This window comes from Theobroma umbraticum, unplaced genomic scaffold (assembly GCF_002168275.2).
Source record: "Theobroma umbraticum cultivar Fairchild unplaced genomic scaffold, ASM216827v3 scaffold_95.0, whole genome shotgun sequence".
NCBI lineage: Eukaryota > Viridiplantae > Streptophyta > Magnoliopsida > Malvales > Malvaceae > Theobroma > Theobroma umbraticum.
This window is the reverse complement of record NW_018397257.1, coordinates 426192-439625: the sequence shown is the minus strand read 5'-3', so window position 1 is coordinate 439625 and position 13434 is coordinate 426192. Positions and strand designations below refer to the sequence as shown.

At 35.3% G+C, this 13434-nt stretch overlaps 1 protein-coding gene across 8 annotated transcripts; it reads left to right on the top strand.

Moving 5' to 3' along the window:
- The first annotated feature begins 349 nt into the window (after positions 1 to 349).
- On the top strand, positions 350 to 11855 carry ECT10 (evolutionarily conserved C-terminal region 10). 8 transcript variants are annotated; one of them, XM_021422680.1, is made up of 9 exons: positions 350 to 496; positions 4689 to 4726; positions 4839 to 5013; positions 5276 to 5349; positions 5474 to 5561; positions 5670 to 5872; positions 6905 to 7399; positions 7917 to 8129; positions 10721 to 11855. In XM_021422680.1, exons 1-9 carry the CDS (start codon positions 466 to 468, stop codon positions 11129 to 11131), a joined length of 1728 nt encoding a protein of 575 aa, XP_021278355.1. In that variant the 5' UTR covers positions 350 to 465; the 3' UTR covers positions 11132 to 11855. The 8 variants fall into 8 exon arrangements, with proteins under 8 accessions (XP_021278355.1, XP_021278353.1, XP_021278354.1 ...); XM_021422678.2 differs by having other exon boundaries at positions 5474 to 5872; positions 10721 to 11854; XM_021422679.2 differs by having other exon boundaries at positions 390 to 496; positions 4689 to 4748; positions 5474 to 5872; positions 10721 to 11854.
- Positions 11856 to 13434: the final 1579 nt, after the last annotated feature.

Here is a 13434-nt window from a genome sequence, read left to right as displayed (position 1 = left end):
GGAAAAAATCTAGTAGTATGGTAATTAAAAGACCAAAAACACATGTAAATATATTAAAAACCTAAAATTGCCCTCGAAACAAAAAAAAAAAACAAAATTGATCTTGGAAAGACAAGAAAAGCTCCAAAACCTCACAATGATCAAAGAGGTCATCCTACAAAAACCAAAAAAAAAAAACTTATTGTTTGGAATAGTCTCAATTTGTACTCACTTTTAATATATGGTATAACTATAGATTATATAATTTTTTACATTAATATTTATTATATAAATTCTGATCAAATTATTTAGCTATTTCATCAAGACTAGTTAATGTATTACTATATAGGTAGATAATATTGATAAAAATATTTCAAAACCCTCATTAAGAAAAAAAAGTCAAACCCCAAAGGCCAAAACCCCTCCCTTTGTTTGTCACATTTCTGAATTATTTCCCTCTCAAAAAAATCAAAGTGTCTCCGATCCATGAACGAACGGCTTCGAATCGCATCTACAGGTTTGATCCCATTTCTGCCTTTTGCTTGTTTCGAGTGGAATTGAGAGAATTTCTGTTTGAATTTCAAACGCTAAAAATCGAATACTTCGTAGAGTTTCCATGCTTTTATAGCGTTTGTATTTGGCTCGAGTGGTGATATCTGCCTTGTGCACAACTGTTGCTAGGGTTTTTGAAATGTATTAATTTCTGTATTTATGGATCACTCTGTCTCATTTCCCCTTTGGATTTAGGACTCTGCAAATATGTTTGCCTCTATTACCTTTTCCTTTCTACATTGTGGTTTCCTATTTAATGTCTTGATTATTTCTTGTTAAATTAGTTTTGAGTTATTATCATCGTCCTTATTATATGGGAAAGGGGAATTTACTTGCAGCAATAATTCTTGGCAACAGAATAAGGGGATGAAACTGTAAGGCTGGTGCCCTTTGGCCATTCCTTACACACTCAGTTTTAGAGTCAAATGAGCAGTTGCCTCTTACATTCATGTTTGATTGAGATCTTTCCAATCATGGATGGTGCTCCCTTGTATTCCTCCCACCCCCCATTCTCTGTTCTAAATTTCACAAGTATTATCATTGTACTGTGCGATTAGAAGTAGTTTCTACGTTAGGCAGGATGCGTTTGATTTGATCTTGTCAATTTGATCCAATTTGACCTTGGCTTGGGATGATTTGACTAGCTTATGTATCCTGTCTTTGACTGACCAGAGGTTGTAAATATAACTTTCAGTGTATAACCTTTCTAAAATAATGATGTATCCTAAGATTCTCAATGACTCTTTGGTGCTCAAGGTAGGGGATTAATGTTACTTAATAGCGAAATTTGTACTGAATCAATTTTGTTCATGAAACTCAAAGCTATTGTTCTAAATATGCCGTTATGCGGTATAAAAGCCACTTTTTAGCAGATTTTGAGGGTGCTGAAACCATGAAACCTAAAAAAATCACCATGATTCGGAATCATGTTCCTAATGGCTGTTACCCAGGATGTAACAGCTGCTACAGCAATGCCATTGCAGAGCTGCTTCTCTCCATAACTTCTTAATTAAACCTCTTACAAAGATTATACTTTGAAATGAAAAGATAGGACAAGATTAAATGAAAGTTATTGCTGGTATAAAAATGGGAAGCTGATATACCTTGTCTAGGGTCTGAAAAATAGTAGTCCACAGCCAATCTTCCTTATCTTCCACTTTATGTGATGCTAGTAGTTGCCTCACTATGCAAGTTCACTTTATGAAATTGACAAAGTTAGTTTCAATATTTCTTTGGTTATTTTCTTCATCATTTGTGTATTCACCAACTTCATGCTCAAATGTTTCACCATCTACTGGTTCAGCAATATTTTCTTCAATTCCAATGTGAAGATTCTTGCTTGGATGTTGGAAACTGTAATGGTCTTTTCCCCACATCTAAAATAGGTGAACTGCTTTTCCTTCTTTGTTGGATTAGAAGCTGTCTTTCCTTTAGAATCAGGAGTGTGAGCTTTATTTGACTCTCTAGGCTTAAAACTGTGAGCATTGTCAAAAGTTGGCTGAGAATAGTTACTTATATTTGAAGGTCTTTGAGCTGTTGGCTTTTCCCTGGTTTGAAAGTTTGGCCGTGTACTTGAGTGAAACTTCAATGCTTCCTCAATTTTTAAAGCAAGTTGGTAAGCTTCCTCCAAACTGTAGGTATGTGTGGCTGCTATCTTCGTTGGAAGGCCTGCTTTATACCAAGCAGCAAGCTGCATGTCACTTTCCTTTACTTGGTTTCAAATTGTTAACTCACAAAACTCCTCTGCTTATTCTTCTACCAATCTAGCTTCTTGTCTAAAAGAAAGTTTTATATACAAGTTTTGTTCCTAATCAGCAGGGAGTAAGTGCTCCTTCATCTTCAACTCCATTTCATCTCACCAATTTATAGGCCTTTCTCCAGTTTTAAAATTTTTTTAAACACTGTGCTGCAATGGCCGTGCTGTTCCCTTCAAATTTTTGCCTTTGTAAAGCGAGCCTTCATGTCGTCTGGCTTAGAAAACCAATTAAAATACTTCCATAAATATAAGCCTATCAGAAGAGACTGTAGATTTCAGCTTTCCTTAAAAGTCTTCTACTTCTATATGAACCTTCTTTGTTATATCTTTAGTCACCAAAGCATAACTTGTTTCTTGTGCTGGTCTACCCTGATCTATGGTAGCAAAATTGCCACTAACTTGGTCGAATCTTGTATCAGAGATTTTGGTTTTCTGGCCGGCTCTTTCTTATGCCCTTTATAACAACTTCATTATCGCTTGAGTTGATTTTTGAGGTCGGCAATTTCTTTAGTTTGAGCTTCTTGTTTGCTGTAAATCAAATTTAAATGTGATTTTTATTGATCAGAAGCACTCTTATAGCTCATGGCTGGATAAGTTCTCCCACTTCTTAGTTGCATGCAACGTTTAAACAAGTAGTTGATCTTTCAAAATAGGAACTTTTAGCTTTGATAACAGAACTGATGCAGCAAAGTAAAAATTTAAATTAAGAGAATAAGAATAGAAGAAACACTTTTGAGAGCAATTAGGAACTTTTGTGGAGTCACACCACAATTAATATGGCATCACACCACACTTCTCAATAATTTGGCTGAATATATTCTCAAAACTACTTCCAAAGAAAGTTTATAACCTTATAGCAGTTTGAAGGAGGCTAATTCTTAGTGGCTACAATGAAGGAGGTGTTAGCTAGACTCCGTAATTAAGTATTCTTAATGATGAAGCAATACAAAAGAGAATTCATCATCCTTAAGTAGTCTTAAGGGTGAGGAAATCCAGAATATTTACTTGTCAAAACTGCACCTAGATGCTACCCACTCAGATGCTACCCACTCAATAATACAAATTATAATGGTAAGAAAAATAAAAGGAATTGGTTGTTGGTAGTGGAGGAATGCAACTATGGCTGGCGGTTTTGAGCTTGGTAGCAAAGGAATTGTCAGCTGTGCAACACAAGAACTAGGTCTCAAAATAAATCAAGATTTTGGGTTGCAATTTGTTGAGATGCGATTAAAAATGGGTTTGGATCAGTTTATAGGAAGAGGATGAGAAAAGGGTAATAGAGGAGGAAAGAGAGAACAGAGGAAAAGGAAGGCAAGGTTGCTGGCAGAGGAAAAAATAAAAGATGAGAGGGAAGAAGAAAGGGAGAAGGAAAAAAAGGAAGGAGGTTGTAGGCCAAGGAAAAGTGTGTGTGTGTGTGTGTGTGTGTGTGTATGGGGGGGAGGAGAAGCTCTAGCGGATGAAGGGGAAGAGGGATGGTGGTTTCATGAAGTCTAATGAATGAGCTGAGTGGGTGAAAGGTTTTGGGAGTTTGGGACCCTTCGTTGTTAACTTCGGCAAATGTCTTTTGTGTTTTTAAAAAATAGAAGACAATTTTCCCCAAAATGAGTGCTTTTTCCTTTGACCAAGAAGACATCTTCCTTCGACTAAGACAATTTATGGCAAGCAAACATTAGAAAACGTAAAGTCCATTTCAGTGAAACAAACAGAGCCTCTATGAAAAATTTTTTAAAGACAAATTGCATTCTTAAGGAAAAATTTTGCATCTGCTACGCTTATGACCTAGTATGTAAGATTTGTGCATTGGCATCCGTTACATTGTGACGGCTTCATGACTGCGTGACCGTGATTTAGAGCTATGCTCATAACCTTTAGAATACGTTTAGATGAGAAAATCGAGGTGAAATTTCATTTGTACAAAGGATTTTAAACTTCAAAAAATGAAATTAACTTGTTTGGTCAAATAAAATTTTGAAATTTAAAATTTTTAGTAGTTGGATGAGGTATTTTGAAAGCCAAAGTAAGGATTTTAAATAACAACTCAAGATGTGTCATTTTGAGTTGCCTCGACTTTAGAGAAATGTCATATTAATTTTTGTTTTCTTTCCTTCTAACACCTCAAGATCTGTTTTAACATTTTTAGAGTCTCCTATATCTCTGTGGAATATTTTGTTCTTCGTGATGCTTTTTGCCAGATCTGAGATGGAACCCTTGTCCAATATGTTTTAACATATGTTCATGATATGTTATCTATGTTGTGATGAGTCACGGAGTGTAATTTTATCTCTTTTCCGTGATGGTTTTCTTGCTATCTGAGATTGAATAATTTGTTCAATATGTTATGAAATATGTTTATGATATGTTTTTTGCAACGAGTCAATGAATGTTCAATGGTGGATTGCAGGGGAGAGGCCTGTTTGGCCTGAAAACTCAATGGAGCAGGTACTTAACTATGAATTGCTTGGTAAATGTTTAATTGTATTTGTTTCCATGTAACTTGATGACCATAGGTCAATATATTCCATTAGCATTTTATTTTGTAATCTATTATCAGCTACTTTCGCCAAAAGATGAAAGGAATATTTTAGCGAATCCTTCCCCGGATGCAGCCACCATAGGACCTTCAATGGATGCTGCTGACTATCCTGGAGCTTCAAATGAAAGTGCAGATCTTAGTATCATCCATCCACTCAGTGCTTGTGGTTCTCATCAACGTGTGTCATACGGAGGTTAGTTTCACGTCCATGCTTCCTGTTACTATTTTGCATGTGTGAACCTTGGCCTTCTGTATTAACTATTTTGAATCTTGACCAGTATTCTTTCATATACAAAGCTTTGCAGATTAAGTTTTAAAATCTTTTCTTTTTCCTTTTTAAAGATATTCTTTTAGTATTGATAATACCTTGGCAGTATTATTACTTCAAAATGTTTGGATGAGTGCTCAGAACAATTGTGTGCAATTTGTGTGCATCAAATTTCCTTTGGCTTCAGGCTATGGCAATAGCACCGGTAGTTGGGATGGATATCCTCACTTTGTGAATGCTGATGGATTGCACTTATCTCCTGTGAGAATATGACTACTTCATTCTGTAATCTTCAAAGCATATTTCCTAGTTTAAAGATCACAATATGGTGGCTCTCTTCTCTACTTTTATTCTTAAGGAAGATAATTATTTTAACCTGGACCAGGTAATCTACAATGAAAATCAATCTCTTTTGCTGCACGCTGGTTATGGCTTCACTCCTGAAATGTCATATGGACAATATTCCCCAGTTGGTACACCTCTGCCTTCTCTACTGGTAGAAGGCCCACTATATGCTTCACAACAAGTTCCATTTCCTCCAACTTATTGTCCACTACCTGCCTCTCCAAATGTTCCTGCAGCTGTCCCTGTTATACCAACTGAGCTGATGACACTGGAAAGTAGTAAGGAGAACATGCATTATGGAACAAGGTCAGGTTACTTAATACAATATGGATCATATGGTATGGGGAACATTTCTGGGATTTTTGGTTCTAGCGCTGTAACTTCTCCTGCAGCTTATTCTCAACCAGTGGGCATTCTTGGTTCATATGAGCGCAGACAGGTTTCTTTTCTTAACTTTAGAACATTGTCATATTGTCCAAAGTGTAGTGTCCCAATATGCAGAAGAGGGAAAAGAAAAAGTTTGCTGGTGGGATCTTCATATTTTATGGTTTTACTAACACTGCTACTATGCTGATATGGCATAAATGGGAAAAGAAAATAGCATAACATGTCCCCCTACAGAATAGACCTTTACCGTTTGTTAATCATATGGGAAGCAGTATAAATGATGGCTTAAAGAACGTTTCTGTACAAATACCAAATCCATCACCTCCCTCAAAATTTTTTCACAGTGGGCAAATCATAGGAAAAAATTCAATTTGTTCCATGAGAGCTAAAAATGGTGACAACTAAAGAATACTGCTCATTAAATAGAAGAAATACTATTTCATTATCCTGTATATTGATCACTCCCTTCTTTGGTGAATCTGGTATTGAAAGTGACAATCATCTATCGTAATTTGCTGACTCAGTTGAAGTCTATGTGCATCGTTCTTTCATATAGTTTACATATGACTGTGGGATGCAGCAGGAGACATATCGGAACTGTATTGCATATACAACTTACTGAGGAATATCATGAAGTGGTTGTCATAAATAGCTAGTTGAATCTTTTATGAAAAAGCTTTGCTGTTAAAAACAAAAAAGACAAGCACTAATGGCTTCTTAATTTACAAAAATTAAAGTTTTGCAGTTTCATTTACATTCATTATTCATACGTATCTGCTTTTTAGCAGTGAAATTTTCAAACAATTTTGTTTCCCTCTTTGTGGGGCATGTCAAATTATACAGCATAATATTAAGTTTTGGGAGCTCCATTACCCACAATGTAATTCAGCAATAATGTCATCAAGCGCACCTGCTTAACTGAATTTTTTATATGATATTTGTAACATTTTTTCTGAGATGGTTGCTTCCTATACAAGGATATTACTTGGTTAGGTTCTTTTACGATTATTTGTTATTTATGTTTCTAGGACTGCATAGCCATTTTACTGTTGTAAATTTATAATTATGCATTTTTTTTCTACAGAGATCTGGTTCCTCTGTTGGACACTACCCACACGATGGATCTTATCAGAGCTCCAAGTTCAGCAGTGCATCTGTTCCTTTCTTGGGGCCTAATGACCAGACAAGATTTGTTCTTGACAAGGGCAAGAGACAAGAAAGAGACCAGGACTCAATTTGCATTTCTAATGAGTCTCAGGGTATGGACCATAATCGTGGACCAAGGGCTGTAAAGCTGAAGGGCAAGAGCACCAGTGAACAGAGCTCTCGATCTGATAATAGCAAAATAGATTCAGCCATATCTGCAATTGATCTTGATTTGTACAACCAGCCAGATTTTTGTACTGATTATGAGAATGCCAGGTTTTTTATCATCAAATCTTTCAGTGAAGACAATGTTCACAAAAGTATTAAATACAATGTATGGGCCAGCACTCCACATGGAAACAAAAAACTAGATGCTGCCTATTGTGAAGCCAAAGAGAAGAAGGAAACCTGTCCAGTCTTTCTGTTGTTTTCAGTAAGTAGCATGAGTCAACTTTGCTTGATATATTTTTTTTTCTTAAATAAAATTTAATTTGGAGTATCTTGGCTTTTTAGGCCTTAGTTAAATCTTTTTTGTGCAGATGAGCAAAAGAAGTGTCATCATTGGTTTACAACCTAGGATGTGTGCTTATAGAAGATAGTGTGATAGAAGATATAATTGAATGCGGGAAGCTCCATTAGTCAGTGATGCTGTTGTTGTTGTCTTGTGGTGGTTTATTTAAGGTGTATATATAATGGTTTAATTGCAACTTGCCGAAGAACAAGTCTAGTTTTGCTTCTAGATGTTTATGGAATGTGGATCTAAATAGGGTCAACCAAGTTGATTAGTATCAATACCAGCCAAATAGAAAAGCAGCCTGTTCTAATTTTGTTTTATTGTATTAGCTGTCAATTGAGAAGATTGTTGCCTTCACTATATGTAACATGTTACTCTCATCTATTTCTTGTATTTAGCTTGTTTGAAAAATTTAATTGTTGGTTACCTTTTTCAGGTCAATGCCAGTGGACAGTTTTGTGGGGTAGCTCAAATGGCTGGACCTGTAGATTTTGAGAGTGATGCAGACTTTTGGCAACAAGATAGGTGGAGTGGACAGTTCCCAGTTCAGTGGCATGTCATCAAAGACGTTCCAAACAATCGATTCCGTCATATTTTGCTGCAAAATAATGACAACAAGCCTGTTACCCACAGTCGAGATTCACAGGAGGTAGCATAGCTTCTTTATCTCTTCTCCCCCTCCGGTTCCTTCTTTTTTCTTGCTTCTTTTCTTTTGTTCCAACTTTTTCTTTGTTGACTGAGATGCAGAATGTTAGTCAAGCATTCTAGTAGTATTCTGGTGTTTCTTATTTGTAAAGAAGTTAGGATCTGTTTGGTTGTTAGAAATTGTTTTCTGTTTTCCATTTTTTTTCACACTGAATATTATCAATAAGATTAGGTAAATAACTAAATTTGGAAAATTACAAAAGGGTTTCCAAATGCAGGTAGGAAGTTCGAAAACAGTTCACATTTTGTTTTTTTAGTTTCATAGAAAATTGGAAAACAAGGATTTCTAAATTTTTTATTACCCTTATTGCATTGATAATTTATAATATAAAAATAGAGATGGAAAATAAAAATAATTTTCTAGAACTAAACAAGCCCTTGGTTTGCTTCATTTATCTTCAGTGCCTGTCGAATCCTGTGCCTTGGTTACAGTGAAAGAAAAGGTCAAGTTTTCTCTTTTAGTTGACTTCTCTCATTTAAGTGTGTGTGTGTTTTTCCCTTCAATATAAGAACATAGTGGCTATCCTACATTGGTGTGATAGATTCTTAGACAGTCAAAGAGTACGGTGGCATTAGAAGGCTTTTATGCTTTTGCTTGTACTAGAGAGCTAGATGCCCTTGGACTGGAAGGTCGCAGTGGCATGAAGTGTAGTAATGTGCTTTAGAGAACTTCATAAGACAAGTACATTGGTTTGTTTGGTTCTAACTTCTAAAACGATTGTGATATTTGAAGGCTTTTGCAGTTTTTGTTGCTCAAAAGGGTTAATTTCCTTATCTTCGATATGACCCTCTTGTTAAGGTGGAATATAGACTAAAGATTCTTATAGAATAAATATTCTTATAGAAATGTTCATAAGATGAGTATGTTAGTTTGGTATTTTAAGACGTGTTGTGATCTTGCTTCTTTTGAAACATTTTCAAATTTCCATAGTATGCATCCTTGACAAACCAAATTTTCTGTCACTGTTGTGAAGTCACTTTATAAAAGTATCAAATTATATTAAGCCTCCTCAACTTTTGCATATGTGTGCATCTCTATTGCTCTTGGAGAACATAATTACTCAGCAATGCTTCTTTACTGTGTCTCTTAGCTGTGAAATGCACCCATCTTCCTCTCCTCTATAGGTGGCTGATTTGACTGTTCCTATCAAGAATTTTAACATGTCAGCTTGTGCAAGCATGCTTCTTTTTAAGTGTCTTCTTCTGTCTTCTGAATTACTTTTAGCTGTTTGTCATTCTTCATTAAGCGAGAGTTCATGCTGTTTGGGTGTGGTAAGGGTTGGGGGTTTATTTCAACTGTATGTCATCTTTAAGCTCTTTTAAATGCTTCTCTTGAGAGTATGTTTGCCACCCCCCACCCATCCCTCTTCCCTTTCCCTTTCTTCTTAATCCTTTTTGTGTTTCTGTCAAGGTTAGTTTGTGTGCATGCATGTGCTGTTTTTCATGGCTTTTGAGGGCTGGGTTTGTATTTGAATGTGTCTCTCACATAGTTACCAGGTTCTCTCTATCCCCCTGGAACCATGAAATGGATCTTGCTATCCAGATCGTGTGGTACTTTTGCGGTCTGGGATCCCTTGGTATGCAATCTGGATTCTAAAATTGGGGATCCAGATTTTGGATCATAGAGGGAACCGAACATCAAAACTGCAGAACAAAAGCAGCAAAAAAAATGGCAGAATTTAGGAGAGAAGCGAAGCACAAATTCTGGAATTTTAGAGAAGAAGGGAAGATAAAGAGAGAGAAGGCTGAAGACAAGAGGAACAGAGAGATAGAATAATAGAGATGCACAAATAGAGAGTGGAGTCAAAAACATTTAATATTAGGGTTAAGAAAAAAAAAAGCTGATTATTTTTTTCAACGCTTTTGGGCCACTGCCTAATTAGATTTAATGTTATTCATACTTTTAAACCTAATACCTATTTTTAAAACATAATAAAAAACCCTCTATGTTTTATGAACTAATATTTGAGAGCCCACTTACAATTTTAGAGAAAAAAAAATCTATTACATATTTCTAAAGGAAAGTCAATTCAATATTTCTTCAACATCTTTATTAAATTTATAATTATCACTGATAATCAACCAAATCAAACTATAGGTGACCCAAGAGCTGTTTTACAATGTACCACAACCTCCATAGTGTAACAACTAAACCTACCCCCAACGTACCAAAAATTAGGTAAATGACATCATTCCTGTTCTCGTACAATGAACGGAGACATACCTCATTCCTGGTAACTATGGTGTGTCTTCCCTTGGGGCTGCATGATTACTAATGTAGCTGATTTTCATGCTTCTTTGAACTCATTTTCCTTTTGCTAAACCTTTAGCCCACTATTTCTGATTTGGTCCCTTTGCTGGAATTCACATTGAACTTATTTGTTTGAACTGATGTGAGACCTGAGCCCCAACATGCTTTTCCTGTTAGCACCAAGGTGTTGTCTTATATTCAGTCTTGCTTGCCTTATATTTTTTGCCTTATAATTGTGCATCTCAGTCTTGTGTTATATTCTTCTGCTGTTGGAATGTAATCAGGTGAATTTAGAGCAAGGCATTGAGATGTTGAAAATTTTCAAGGATCATGATACTCGTACATCTATCCTAGATGATTTTGTATTTTATGATAAGCGGGAAAGAGCTTTGAAGGAAAGGAAGGCTAGAGAGCCAGCTTTTTCACCAGTGGATGCTTCATATTTAGGTGCTGGTGACTCTGTTAACCAAATGTCTCATGCTCTTGCTCAGACCATTAGGTTGAAAGAGGAGAGAGAAGGACCATCAAGAGAAATGGGTTGTAGCTCGGGAACAGATGCTTTAGCTTCACTAGCTAATGAATCCATAAGCCAAAATTCCGATTTCATTCTAGTGTTACAATTGGAAGACAAGCTAAGTAGCAAAGAAGTATCGGTGGTGGATAATGGCATAGATCACCAGAATTCAGCATGTTGATAAGATTAGGACAGATGTGTGACAACCGGAAGCAGTTGTAGGATTGCAGGCATGTTTTTAATGCTTGCTTTAACCTGACAAACTCCTTTTGTGATTCTATAGATTCTTTGCTTGCTAACAGTATTTGTGGTAAGATTGATCGGGCAATTTGAAGCAGTGAGGCTGCAACGTTAGAGAGTTGCTTGTGGCCATGGGCAAGAAGATAGCCTGGTTTATGCTCTCTTTTGGGTTTTCATCTTGAGTTGTTTTAACTCAATATATGTGTGGTTTGGCATTGGCACTGCACAGCAGTCAGTTGAATATCCTTGTCATATGTTATCCTTGATGCGATGCCTATTGGATTTAGTAGTAGGTCTCAATTTACCTCAATATTGTAAACGTAGGATTTGGGAGTCAAATTAATAACAAATGCATTTGATGAAGACTTGGTGCTGTGTTTTGTTTATGTTCTTCAATTCTAATTTCTGGGCATCTATTCAAGAAGAGGCTGCTGTGGACATGTTACAACATGAGATTGCAACTGTGAGATTCTGGGGTGCGATTCTTACAATTGATGTCTTCTCTAGAAAAACCAACAGTGGTGACATGATTTTAGAAAAATCTATAAGCACGATAGAATATTGTTTCATGTTTTTGCAGTTATTATATTGATTTATTAATTTTCTTAAACACAGTCTAGCAGGACTTGAGTTGTGACAACCTTATGACTATTAGTGAACTAAATTTAAAAATTTCATCGACAATGTTTAAGATAATAATTTAAAATTTGTAATTACATATTTCTTTTTTTTTTCAAATTAAATGTTTATTTTATAAGTAGTACAAAGTTTTATACATGAGGTATATACACTTCGTAAATGGCACAATTTACTCGTAAGATATTTTGTTTCTTTTTGATTGTAGTAATTTTTTTTAAGAAAAAAATCCTTGCTGTTTCAATAATATAAGAGCAAATGACATTTATTTTTGAAAAGGAGATTTCGTTGATCCCAAGATTGGCAATGTGTCATAGGTTTGGAATTTTAGTTAAGATTTATACAACATTTAAACTTGCATATGAATACTAAGCAACCCTAACTTCTAATAGTAATGCGGATGTGTGAAGTAAAGAAGAAGACATGTGAGAAATAAAGTGTATTATTTCTCACGGTACAATAGATTTATGTCGATTATTGGTGTGTTTTTCCCTTATGTTTATAATGAAATTAAAAAATATTATTTATAACTCATCTTAAATCTAGACATACTTGGTGTACTAGTAAATGACATAAAAGGAAATATCATAACTCTAAACTTACTTATACTGCAAGTAAAGTAATCAACAAAAAAATATAAATATGTAAATTGTCCTATTCTTAATAAAATACATTTAGTCTAACCATATGCTACTTTAGTCGCCATTTCCTAGCAGCATTATAGAAGAAGTCCAACCCTAGTCGACTATCCGTATGCACACAGCTCACAAGCCTGTGGGCCTTACGTGCCAAGTTTGCTAATCCTCATCGCTCTTATGTGCCTTGTACGGTCCAATCCTGCTAGCGTCTTGTGCGCATGAGAACCCCCATTTGTTGTTGGCTTCATGATTGCTTGGGTTGACTTGTCATGGATTTGCAAGCCGTGACAAAAGTTAAAGGTGGGGTGAATAGTACTTCAAAGAAATATTCAAAATTTCAAAATCAAATGAAAGGTAAAGAAATGTGGATGAAGAAAGGTAATTTATAATGATTTGGTCCTTCTCAATCTATATTCATTACTTTGATATCTCTGTTTATGGATTTTCAATTTCAACTTTACTAAACTAGTGGAATTAATGGCTTCTACTAAGCTTTTATAGAGTAAGCTTCCCTAAACTCATCAACCAAAGTTGACAGCTTTGCCAATGTGTAACTTGATCACTAATTGATCAAGAGCAAAAATGAATAGAGATAAATTCTTCACACTTCGTAGCTCAATTCCTTTCAATATGATCTCTCTAGATAGTTAAAACTCATTTCCAACTTTTTATAGCATATTTCAAAAATCAAGTCATTTGAATGAAATCTTTTTATTGGATGTGTCAAAAAATGCAGCAAACTTCAAATTTAAGTGATTTTCAGATCTGTTTGAATTCTAAGATTAATCGCTTAATGTTCTTACATTAGTTTGACTTTGAACTTCATTCTTTATGTTGATTGCATATTAAAAGGTTCTCTAACCGATTGAATTAGTCCCATGTAGGATTCAAAACCTTGAGATGCTTCTGGATATCTTCATGATAACTCTATTATATAGAGTTATTTTGACTCATTTTGGGAACTTAAGTA

What these genes read in the sequence shown, in the direction of transcription:
- ECT10 (XM_021422678.2), top strand. Translation starts at nt 466, where the DNA reads ATGAACGAACGGCTTCGAATCGCATCTACAG. An exon ending in CTGAAAACTCAATGGAGCAG is followed by an intron (nt 4,727 to 4,838) that starts GTACTTAACTAT and finishes ATCTATTATCAG; the next exon opens with CTACTTTCGCCAAAAGATGA. An exon ending in ATGGATTGCACTTATCTCCT is followed by an intron (nt 5,350 to 5,473) that starts GTGAGAATATGA and finishes AACCTGGACCAG; the next exon opens with GTAATCTACAATGAAAATCA.